At 48.2% G+C, this 12,630-nt stretch overlaps 1 protein-coding gene across 1 annotated transcript in view; it reads left to right on the top strand.

Moving 5' to 3' along the window:
• pgpep1 (pyroglutamyl-peptidase I) overlaps window positions 1-12,408 on the top strand; it is a 31,974-nt gene extending 19,566 nt beyond the window's left edge. The window contains exons 3-5 of the mRNA XM_055658421.1: window positions 6,719-6,835; window positions 9,987-10,219; window positions 11,573-12,408. Coding sequence (XP_055514396.1) covers window positions 6,719-6,835; window positions 9,987-10,219; window positions 11,573-11,765 — 543 coding nt within the window. The 3' untranslated portion in view covers window positions 11,766-12,408. The remainder of the gene's footprint in view (window positions 1-6,718; window positions 6,836-9,986; window positions 10,220-11,572) is intronic.
• The last annotated feature ends 222 nt before the right edge of the window (window positions 12,409-12,630 follow it).

Genomic DNA, 12,630 nt, shown 5'->3' with positions numbered 1-12,630 from the left:
ACCTTTGCCATAAAACTCTACAGACTTGTTGGGACAGTGCTTCTGTTGAAGGGTGATGGTTCCGACTTGGATTAACAGGCCAGGTGGATCGGGACCAAAGATCTTATAGCTTATTGCTATAAGATCTTTGATCGGGACGGTGTCGGTCGGACAATGCGGATCTTTATCAAAGCCTTTATTGCTTCCTGTGTGTAAGGTAGCTCCATGCATGGATTTGGTATTTTAATGCCACACCTTTGTTTAAATCAGCAATAGGCTACGTAAACAGCCCTTCTTGGCCTTGGCACTCGCAGAATCAACTACATAGGATTTTACATCCAACAATATGTACATATTTCAGCCAAAACAAGCTGACTTTGTTGCATTGATTTATGAAAGTGTTCTCTTAACTCAAACTGGCGGGATTGATTTGTGATGTCATGTTTATTGAATCTTTGCACTTGTCCCTTTACTGTCTGCAGCCAGCCGCAACTCTCTCTCTCTCTTCCCCCTCTCTCTCCCTCCCAACCCCTCTCCCTCTCTCTCTTTCCTCCCCCCCCTCCCTCTCTCACTTCTCCCCCCTCTCCCCCCCTCTTCCCCCCTCCCCCTCCCGCACAGAGAGACGCGCACACACGTGTACACACGCGCACACACACACACACTCGCGCACACACACACACACACACACTCGCGTGTGCGCACACACACACACAGACACGCGCACACACACACACACACTATACACACTGCACACACACACACACACAACACACACACACACACACACACACACACACACACACACACACACACACACACGTGTGCACACACACACACACGCGCACACACACACACACACACACACACACAGCTTTGTGCTGATACACAGTTCTAGACAGCAGGCAGTGGGAATGAGCCGACACACAAAGGCAAGTCACCAGACGTCTGTTCCCCGCGGCAACAGCATCTGCATTTTAATCACAGGAGCATCAATCAGAAAGTTGTAGTCTAAAATCAGTCGGTTGTGTAGTGGCTATTTCTGCGTTTCCGTGCAGGAGCGGGGCTAAGCTGTACTTGGTCTAAATCTCCTGCATTACTCACTGCGTTAAATCCTTATTTAAAAAGGATATTCAATTGCTTTGGTGACTGCTTGATGTTTTAATTAAGAGTTCCCGTGACAAAATATGTATGGAGCCAGGAGTTACTGTTGCTCAGGAATGGCCTGGAGGTGAAGAATTGTCGGATTATACACGCTGGATTACAGCTGTTGCGTCTCTCTTCACTTTGCAGCATTTAGTCAGATGCTCACACAAGCAGCGACCTTGTGATGCCTCACGTCCACCGCTCCAGGAGGTGATTCAATGATACTTTGTCCTCACATGTACCTGGGTACAGTGACACGCTTTGTTTGTGCGCAAAATCCGGTAAAATCATACAGCCGACTTCACCACTCGCTGCGAGGCAGTAACTATCGCTGCACCACGTGGTGGTATAAGCCTACAGCGAGAGAGGCCCGGGTTCAATCCCGAGTATGGGTGCTGTCTGTACGGAGTTTGTACATTCTCTCTCCCCCTCCCTCCCCCCCCTCTGTCTCTCTCCCCCTCTGTCTCTAAGGTTTGTACATTCTCTCTCTCACTCTCTCCCCTTCTCCGTCTCTGTCTCTCTCCGTCTCTGTCTCTCTCCGTCTCTGTCTCTCTCCGTCTCTGTCTCTCTCCGTCTCTGTCTCTCTCTCTCTCCGTGTCTCTCTCCCTCTCCAAGGCAATCCTTATGATCTATCTCTTTTTTAGCATGTTTTTGGTGGCCTCCCTCTATTATCTAGTTACCGTCCTGCAGTCTCCAGGGACACTTTACTGCAATCAGTGCACTATCCATATACACGCTTCCTAAATGATTGTTAGGATTATCTCCTTTGGTTCCATTCCATCTTTTGTAACTCCACTTGGTCTATTCTTGCCATTCGGATATCAGATTCCCTTCCTGAGACTTGACCCACCTGTTTCGGGGGGAACACACACATGGGCTGTTGTACTGAGCCCTGGTATAATCTCTGGAGCCAGCGGCAGAGTTGCTGCCAAACAGCGCCAGAGACCCGGGTTCGATCCTGACCTCGGGTGCTGTCTGTGCAGAGTTTGCACGTACTCCCTGCGGCCGGTGGGTTATCTCCTGGCGCTCCGGTTTCCCACCACATTCCAAAGACAAGGTTAATTGGCTTCTGTACATTGTCTCGGGTGTGTAGGATAGAACTAGTGTACGGATGCTAATTAGTCAGCATGGACTCGGTGGGCTGAAGGGCCTGTTTCCACACTGTATCTCTAAACTCAACTAAATTAGAAGAATCCATTTTGGTCCATTGGGCCTGTGCTGGCTCTCTGAGTCATAGTCAAACAGTGTCGAAACAGGCCCTTCGGCCCAACTTGCTCATGCCGACCACGTCTCCCATCTACACTAGTCCCACCTGCCTGTGTTTTTGCCCATATCTGTCTAAACATATCCTATCCATGTACGTGTCCAAATGGTTTTTGAACATTGTGATGGTACCTGCCTCAACTTCCTCCTCCAGCAGCTCTTTCCATCCACCTACTACACTTATTGGCTAGTTCTTGCTTCCCCGACTCTGGATAAAAGACTGTACATCTACCCTATCTATTCCACTCATTGATCTTATACACCTCTATAAGATCACTCTCAACCTCCTGCGCTGTAAAGGGCCTGTCCACGAACATGCGACTCCATTGCTTGAGCCGTACAGCCTCGCGGGGCCGGTCCCACTTCGATCGCCGGAGCCGTATGGAGTTGTGCGGAGCTGGTCCCGACATCGCACGGGGCTCCGAAAAACTGTTCCGTGTTCAAAAATTCCGCGCGGCAACGGCCTACCGGCTGCAGCCGCCTCAATGCCGTACGTCACGCGTGAACTTCCCGCGGACTTCGCTCGCATTTCATGTCACTCACTCGACCTCCGCGCGGCCCCCGGTTCTTGTCGCATGCTCGTGGGACAGGCCCTTAAGGAATAAAATCCTAGCCTGCTCAATTTCTCCCTGCAGCCCAGGCCAGGAGTGGGGAACCTTTTCATGTTAGAATGCCGCATCAAGTTAGCTATAATCTAATAAGGCCGCATCCAAGATACTTCAATCAGATTTACTTCAAAATGTACATTATTTTGTTAAAATAGCCCTCATGACTTACTAATGTTTTAATTGTTGCCGTCAGTCGGGGAGGATTATTTTGTTGAATCTTCTTTTGCTCGTTGGTATTTTAAATACGTTCATTTTACGATTAAAATAAAAATAATAAAAGACGAACAAAAACCTATTAATAACAATAAAATGATTTGTTCTACGATATTTGGATTCATTCAAAAGGCCGCACTTAATGGCCTAGAAGGCCGCAGGTTCCCCACCCCTGGCCCAGGCCCTAGAGTCCTGGCAACATCCTCGTAAATCTTGACTGCACCCTTTCCAGTTTAGCGACATCTCTGCTATAACAGGGTGACCAAAACTGAGCACAATACTCTAAATGTGGCCTCACAATGTTTTGTACAACTGTTAATACGTCCTTGGTTCTTGGTTTCTTGGTCCTGCAAAATATTCCAAATGGAATTTAAACTGGAGGTGGTGAAGGGAGGGCTTAAGGCAGAAAGGGTTATTGGGAAGAAAGAGCTACTTTAAATTTAGTTGCATCTGGTTGGGTAACTATAGTTGGGCGGAGATTATTGCATGCTTTAATTGTGCGGGGGAAGAACGAATTGCTGTACACGTCTGTCTTTTGTAGCTGGGATCACAAATTGGATCGAATGCCCTCGTCTGCTCCTAATTGGTTTGGGTTTGGTGTAGGTCTTGTAGTCTATGTCGAGCTGACCATTTAACATTTTGTAAAAAGAGGTCAAACGGTGAGCTTCACGTCTGTCTTGGAGAGGGTTCCTTCCACCCCAGAGAATTCAGAAGTCCTCCCAAATTCTATAATCAACACCCTGTAGCGAGTGCAAACTTTGTGATCAAATGGTTACTTTATTCGGTGGGATAAGTTTGACGTACTTGTGCGTTTGGGACTCTCTAGCATATTGAGTCATTGCTGCTGCTGCTGAGCGAGGGTGCTGACTCGAGCTCAGCTATCTTGTTGATTAATGATCTCGAGGTAAGATCTGCTGATGTAGCAGGACACTCCCTTTAACCCATGACGTCACGTGACAGCCCTCGCGACCACTAACGAGGGTTCGACAGTAAGTGGTCTGACCATCAGGTGGCGCCACAACGCTGCCTGGTGCAGGACAATATACCAAAAGCCTTCTTGACCGTCCTATCTACCCATGATGCCACTATCAAGGAACTATGTGCCCATTAGATCCCATTCCCACACTCGTATTTTCTGTAACCTATTCTGCCCCACATTTTCATCAACTCTCTCGATGCTATCACTTGTCTACACATTAGGATCAATTACAATGGCCAATGAATCTACAAATCTGTAAACGATGAATGTACAAACCTGACGTAGCTCACTTTATTGTCACGTGTACCGAGGTACAGTGGATGGCTTTTTTATTGCATGCTAACCCATCAACGGATACACTCTGCATGCATGATTACAGTGAAGGCATCCACCATGTACTAATACAGGATAAAGTCTGATTTGAAAGAAGTGCAGATGCCGGTTTAAATCGAAGGTTGTCACCAAATGCTGGAGTAACTCAGCGGGACAGGCAGCATCCCTGGAGAGAAGGAATGGGTGACGATTCAGGTTGAGACCCTTCTACATTCTGACGTCTGGTTAAATATAGTTCTACATCCCCCAATAAAGTAGGTGGGGGGCTCAGGAAAAAGCTTTCCACTGTACCTCGGTCGGTACATGTGACAATAAACTAAACTAAACTAGAGTTGGTAAGTGGGAAGAAAGTATCCCTGAATCTGGAGGTGTGTGTGTGTGTGTTCACAAGTGTGTACCCCTTGCCTGTTGGGAGAGAGGGGTGGGGGGGGAAGAGGGAGTGACCAGGGTATGTCCAGTTGTTTTATACTCGTGTGGGATTTGGTTCCTTTAAATTTAAGAATGACCTTATCCTGGATACCTCGTTAAACATTCGCTCGGCTGAGTAGGCGGCCCGCACGGGATTGCCAGACTAACCGAGGGAGCGGTGCGGGACATGGTTGGTCAAAGGTTGGATACAGCGGGGAGCTTGTTTTGGCCGCGGGGAGGGTGGGTCAGCCAGGTTGCGGGGGGGAAAAAACCTCCATGACAGAAAAATGTCACAATTCATGTCAATCGTGGCCGGTCCGAGTGGTCGTTATTAAGACACGACAAAGTCTTCCATTGTGGCGGTCGGTGTGCGAGGCGGTCCACCGTCCCACTGTTGTGAAGTTCTACAGACGACCCTGGAGCTGACCTCCGCTGTACGGGTTTGAGGTGGGGTGTTGATGGATATGTACACCATTCAAATCAGTGTGTAGGTAATGGTGGCAGCTGTCCTTTCACATTACACTTCGGCTCCCGGACAATGGAAGCATTCATCAAGCACAGATAGACTCAACTTTTCCAGCCTTTCATTCAGAAGCATGTAATAATGAATTCAGCAAAATAATGAAATCGTCAAGATGTGACAACTCACAGTTGTAATATGTAGATACTTAAAATAGTCAAATCTAGTTCTGGTTAATCATTCTTTGCACGCAAAATGTTGTCCATTTCTTCAGACTTGACTGTTCTAGTGCGGTCTGACCTTCAGTTTATTATTGTCGCCTGTACTGAGGTACAGTGAAAAGCTTTTTTGTTGCTGCCATCCAGTCAGCAAATCATCTGTACGCGATGACAATCGAGCCGTCCACAATGTACAGATCTAGGATAAAAAGGGTATCATGGTTAGTGCAAGATAAATTCCAATGAAGTTCGTTTAACGATAAGTAGAAGGTCTCCAATGAGGTTGGTGGAAGTTCAGGACGGCTTTCTAGCAGGTGAGAGCTGCCTGATAACAGCTGGAAAGAAACTGTGTCTGAATTTGGTGGTGTGTGTTTTCACACTTCTGTATGAAAGTAAGCATGCAGGTACAGCAGGCAGTGAAGAAAGCAAATGGCATGTTGGCTTTTATAACAAGAGGAATCGAATATAGGAGCAAAGAGGTCCTTCTGCAGTTGTACAGAGCCCTAGTGAGACTACACCTGGAGTATTGTGTGCAGTTTTGGCTGATCATCCCCCAATCAGTACCTCGTTCCTGCCTTCTCCCCGTATCCCCTGACTCCGCTATTTTTAAGAGCCCTATCTAGCTCTCTCTTGAAAGCATCCAGAGAACCTGCCCCCACCACCCTCTGAGGCAGAGAATTCCACAGACTCCCCACTCTCTGTGAGAAAAAGTTCCTCGTCTAAATGGCTTATTCTTAAACTGTGGCCCCTGCTTCTGGACTCCCCCAACATCGGGAACATGTTTCCTGCCTCTAGCGTGTCCAAGCCCTTAACAATCTTATGCGTTTCAATGAGATATCCTCTCATCCTTCTAAACTCCAGAGTGTACAAGCCCAGCTGCTCCATTCTCTCAGCATATGACAGCCCCGTCATCCCAGGAATTAACCTTGCAAACCTACGCTGCACTCCCTCAATTGCAAGAATGTCCTTCCTCAAATTAGGGGACCAAAACTGCGCACGTTACTCCAGCTTTGGGTTTGACTTTGACACACGTGACAATAAACGCAACTCAAATAGCTTGTGCTGGCCAGTGGTCTGTCTGTCTTTTGCCATTTACCTTGCGTCTGCATTGCAGGAGTTACAGAAGCTTGGGTTGGGCGATGAAGTGACGATGTACGTGTACGAGGTTCCGGTGGAGTACCAGAAGGTCCTGGATCTGATCCCTTCTCTGTGGAGACGCCACAATCCCGAGGTTAGACACATCCTTCCTGGACAATATAGCTACCCTCGAGTCATTTTATCTGCCGCATTCAAGGCTGCAAGGAAGAGATTCGGTACTTCCATTGGCAGTCAGGCTTGGTGGTCGTGTTGATGTAAGTGGCTGAATCCAGGCTTCTCCAGTTCTGGCATAGAGTGTGGAAACACACCCTCCTTGTCCACACCAACCAACACATTCTAGTCCCACCTGCCTGTGTGTGGCCCATATCCCTCTAAACTGGTCCTATCCATGTACCTGTCCAAATGTTTCTTAAACGGTGCGATACAACCTGCCTCAATTACCTCCTCTGGCAGCTCGTTCTGTACACCCACTTCCCTCTGTGTGAAAAATTTACCCCTCGGGTTTCTGTTAAATCTTTCCCCCTCACCTGAACCCTATGTGCTCTGGTTCTTGATTCCCCCACACTCTGGGCAAGAGACTCCTGCGTTGTTAAATTTCCAGCCTGTGAAATAGGAATCCAAAATCATTTCCAGCCTGTGAAATAGGAATCTGAATCATCCATTTGAATCTCCTGGTTCTTCCACGGTAGCCAAGAATGACGCAACAATCTCGATGAGAGTTTCTTCCCAAGCTTTCACTCTATCTGATGACTCGCTTAGTGGCGCAGAGGTAGAGTTGCTGCCTTACAGTGCCAGAGACCCCGGTGCGATCCTGACTGCGGGTGCTGTCCGTACTGTTCATACGTTCCCCTCCGTCACCTGCGTTGGTTTTCACCAGGAGCTCCGGTTTCCTCCCACACTCCAAAGACGTACAGGTTTGTAGGCTAATTGGTTTGGTAAAAATTATAAATTTTCCCTAGTGTGTGTAGGACCTCGGGCCTGTCCCACTGTACGAGGTAATTCAAGAGCTCTCCCGAGTTTAAAAAAAATCAAACTCGTGGTAAGCGCGTAGAATGTAGGACCTCGGGATGTCTCTTAGCGGCTCATAACGCTGACGGAATGCACTCGGGAAACACGGTAAGCGTGAAGATTTTTCAAAAATGTCCACGAGAGCCCCGAGTACCTACGAGCAGCTATTACCGTAATGCTCCCAAGTTCAAATCAGGGGAAACTCGGGAGAACTCTTGAATTAGTTCGTACAGTGGGACAGGCCCTTAAGTGTGCGGGGATCGCTGGTCGGCACGGACTCGGTCGGCTGAAGTCTATTTACGCACTGTATCTCTGAACTTGGTCAGGCCCTGGGGATTTATCCTTCTTAATTCTTTAGAGATAATATATATAAGCATCTGGATAAACAGGGTCTGATTAGGAACAGTCAACATGGATTTGTGCCTGGAAGGTCATGTTTAACTAATCTTCTTGAATTTTTTGAAGATGTTACTCGGGAAATTGATGAGGGTAAAGCAGTGGATGTTGTGTATATGGACTTCAGTAAGGCCTTTGTCAAGGTTCCTCATGGAAGGTTGGTTAAGAAGGTTCAATGGTTGGGTATTAATGGTGGAGTAGCAAGATGGATTCAACAGTGGCTGAATGGGAGATGCCAGAGAGTAATGGTGGATGGTTGTTTGTCAGGTTGGAGGCCAGTGATGAGTGGGGTGCCACAGGGATCTGTGTTGGGTCCACTGTTGTTTGTCATGTACATCAATGATCTGGATGATGGTGTGGTAAATTGGATTAGTAAGTATGCAGATGATACTAAGATAGGTGGGGTTGCGGGTAATGAAGTAGAGTTTCAAAGTCTACAGAGAGATTTATGCCAGTTGGAAGAGTGGGCTGAAAGATGGCAGATGGAGTTTAATGCTGATAAGTGTGAGGAGCTACATCTTGGTAGGACAAATCAAAATAGGACATACATGGTAAATGGTAGGGAATTGAAGAATGTAGGTGAACAGAGGGATCTGGGAATAACTGTGCACAGTTCCCTGAAAGTGGAATCTCATGTAGATGGAGTGGTAAAGAAAGCTTTTGGTGTGCTGTCCTTTATAAATCAGAGCATTGAGTATAGAAGTTGGGATGTAATGTTAAAATTGTACAAGGCATTGGTGAGGCCAATTCTGGAGTATGGTGTACAATTTTGGTCGCCTAATTATAGGGAGGATGTCAACAAAATAGAGAGAGTACAGAGGAGATTTACTAGAATGTTGCCTGGGTTTCAGCAACTAAGTTACAGAGAAAGGTTGAACAAGTTAGGGCTTTATTCTTTGGAGCGCAGAAGGTTAAGGGGGGATTTGATAGAGGTTTTTAAAATGATGAGAGGGATAGACAGAGTTGACGTGAAAAAACTTTTCCCACTGAGAGTAGGGAAGATTCAAACAAGGGGACATGACTTGAGAATTAAGGGACTGAAGTTTAGGGGTAACATGAGGGGGAACTTCTTTACTCAGAGAGTGGTAGCTGTGTGGAATGAGCTTCCAGTGAAGGTGGTGGAGGCAGGTTCGTTTTTATCATTTAAAAATGAATTGGATAGTTATATGGACGGGAAGGGAATGGAGGGTTATGGTCTGAGCGCAGGTATATGGGACTAGGGGAGGTTATGTGTTCGGCACGGACTAGAAGGGTCGAGATGGCCTGTTTCCGTGCTGTAATTGTTATATGGTTATATGGTTAATATTATTTAAGACTGCTTATGGACACCCTGAAGAAATGCCATTCCGTCCAAGCCTTTTGGCAGTATTGGGGACAGAAAGGGTCAAGAGAGGTGGTGAGGACATGGGGATAGAAAATATGATGCGTGGAGGCTGGGAAAGAGAGGCTGGGCCTTTTTAGAACTACTTCTGTCCACTACTTCAAGTCAAGTCTTCGTCACATACACACATATGAGATGTGCAGTGAAATGAAAAGTGGCAATGCTCGCGAATTGTGCAAAAATGAAAACAACCAAACAAACTACAAACAGAATGGAACAGAATCACATATTCACATATTACGTACTTGAGGGAGGGAGGGACGAAAAAGGAAAAAAACAGCAATTTTAAAAAAACACCGCACAACAGTAGAATGGTTCAGTAAAGTTAGTCCCTGGAGAGATAGGAGTTTACAGTCCTAACGGCCTCTGGGAAGAAACTCCTTCTCATCCTCTCCGTTCTCACATTCTCTCCGTTCCTGCTGTTTTGTGTCTTATCTTTGATTTATAAACCAGCATCTGCGCAGTCCCTTCCTGCACATTTTGTCTGCTGTTCTTCCAGCTGCTCATCCACGTGGGAGTTTCGGGAATGGCCACCACCGTGACGTTGGAGAAATGCGGGCACAACCACGGCTACAAGGTGCTGGACAATCTCTGCTACTGCCCAGACAGTCACTGCTGCGTCCAGGGAGGGCCCGACTGCATCGAGTCCATCGTCGACATGGACGCCGTGTGCAACACGGTCGCAGACCCGCAGCTGGACGTAGCCGTCTCCGTTTCAAAGGACGCGGGAAGGTAGGCGACTCTCCCGAGGTGCTCAAGAAGGAACTGCAGATGCTGGGGAAATCGAAAGGTAGACAAAAGTGCTGGAGAAACTCAGCGGGGGCAGCAGCATCTATGGAGCGAAGGAAATAGGCAACGTTTCAGGAAGGAAATAGGCAACGTTTCAGGAAGGAAATAGGCAACGTTTCGGGCCGAAACCCGGAAGGGTTTCGGGACGAAACGTTGCCTATTTCCTTCGCTCCATAGATGCTGCTGCACCCGCTGAGTTTCTCCAGCACTTTTGTCAACTCTCGTAAGGTCAATGTGACAGGAACACAATCAAACTTACCCTGCCATTCAATCACGGCTGATCTATCTCTCCCTCCGAAACCCCATTCTCCTGCCTTCTCCCCCATAACCCCGGACACCTGTACTAATCAAGAATCTATCTATCTATGTTGTTTAAGAAGGAACTGCAGATGCTGGCGAATCGAAGGTACACAAAAAAGCTGGAGACACTCGGCGGGTGCAGCAGCATCTATGGAGCGAAGGAAATAGGCAACGTTTCGAGACGAAACTCTTCTTCATGTCTGAAGAAAGGTTTTCGGCCCGAAACGTTGCCTATTTCCTTCGCTTCATAGATGCTGCTGCACCCGCTGAGTTTCTCCAGCTGTTTTGTGTACCATCTATCTATCTATCTCTGCCTTAAAAATATCCACTGACTTGGCCTCCACACCCTTCTATGGCGAAGAATTCCACACATTCACCACCCTCTGACCAGAGATGCTGCCTGTCCCGCTGAGTGACTCCAGCATTTTGTGTCCATCTCAGCAGGACAATACTTGGACATTTACAGGATTATAGATTCATGCCACGCTTGTCACCTTAGTTCTACTGTGCCTCTCCGCTAGGTAGACAAAAGTGCTGGAGAAACTCAGCGGGTGAGGCAGCATCTATGGAGCGAAGGAAATAGGCAACGTTTAGGGTCGAGGCACTTCCGAGTCTATTCCTTCGCTCCATAGATGCTGCCTCACCCACTGAGTTTCTCCAGCATTTTAGGCAGTCGACAACACCGTACTAATCAAGAATCTATCAAGATGCTGCCTGTCCCGCTGAGTGACAATAGACAATAGGTGCATGAATAGGCCATTTGGCCCTTCGAGCCATTCAACGTGATCATGGCTGATCATCCCCAATCAGTACCCCGTTCCTGCCTTCTCCCCATATCCCCTGACTCCGCTATCTTTAAGAGCCCTATCCAGCTCTCTCTTGGAAGCATCCAGAGAACCTGCCTCCACCGCCCTCTGAGGCAGAGAATTCCACAGACTCGCCACTCGCCATTTTTGTCCTCACTGACTGAGTGTTGCTTTGTCTCTGCCCACACAGGTACCTGTGCGATTTCATCTACTACACCTCCCTGCACCAGAGCCACGGGCGCTCGGCCTTCATTCACGTCCCCCCGTTGGGGAAGCCTTACACGGCAGAGCAGTTGGGACGGTCTCTGCAAGCCATCATCGAGGCGATGCTGGGCATGCTGCCGCACACCAACGCCAAGATGAACTGCCTGTTGCAGCACTGAGCTGTCGGCCAAGGCACGAGAGGACCCGCGCTCGACACCGTAATCTCTCTTTCCAAACCGTTGTGGGGAACGGTCCTGGTCCTGGCTGCCATTGTACAGTGCACTTGTTGGGGAGTGGGGCGGGGGCGGGGGTGATTTAGTGGGATTGGGGCCTGTATCGTGGTAACTATTGTCTTTCCTGCAGGGTAAACCTCATTTATAGTTTGCAGCTCCAAGAAGCCAACTCAGGACTGAAATGTAGAGTCACCACCTCCTGGGCTTCTGCAAACAATAAGATCTACAGAAATGAACATAGCATTAAGTGTATGTTTTAAAATATCTATTTCCAGTTAGGAATCTTTAGACTGAGCCTGGCATCGACATGTTTGATCTTTTATTACTCATTGATAACCTTGCCTATTTTTAATTATGTATTTATAAGGGACTTTAGCAACAGTTCAAATGATTCTCCCCCTTGTGTCTGTCTCTGATTGTGGTGTCGAAACACTTTATCATTTACATGTTTCTCGTATTTGCATTCTCTCTCTCTGTCTTTTTTATCGCTTTCCCCTTCTGCCTTTTTCCTTTCCATCTTTCCCGTTGCTCCAGCGCTCTCCCCCGACCCTCCGGTGCACGCACCCCCCCCCCCCGCCGCCGCTCGCCCCTTTTTGCCCCTTCTCCCCCTCTCACCCCCTTCTCCCTCTCGTCCCCCCTCTCCCCCTCTCTCTCCCTCTCTCTCCCTCTCTCCCCTGTCATTCCCCCCCATCCCTCCCTCCCACCCCCTCCCCTCTCCCCCCCCCCCCCCCCCCTCCCCCCCCCCCCCCCCCCTCTCTCTCCCTCTCCCCCCCCCCCCCTCCCTCCCCTCTCCCTCTCTCCCCCCCCCCCT

This window comes from Leucoraja erinacea, chromosome 29 (assembly GCF_028641065.1).
Source record: "Leucoraja erinacea ecotype New England chromosome 29, Leri_hhj_1, whole genome shotgun sequence".
NCBI lineage: Eukaryota > Metazoa > Chordata > Chondrichthyes > Rajiformes > Rajidae > Leucoraja > Leucoraja erinaceus.
Note: the sequence above shows the minus strand (reverse complement) of the source record. Positions and strands in the feature narration are given on the sequence as shown.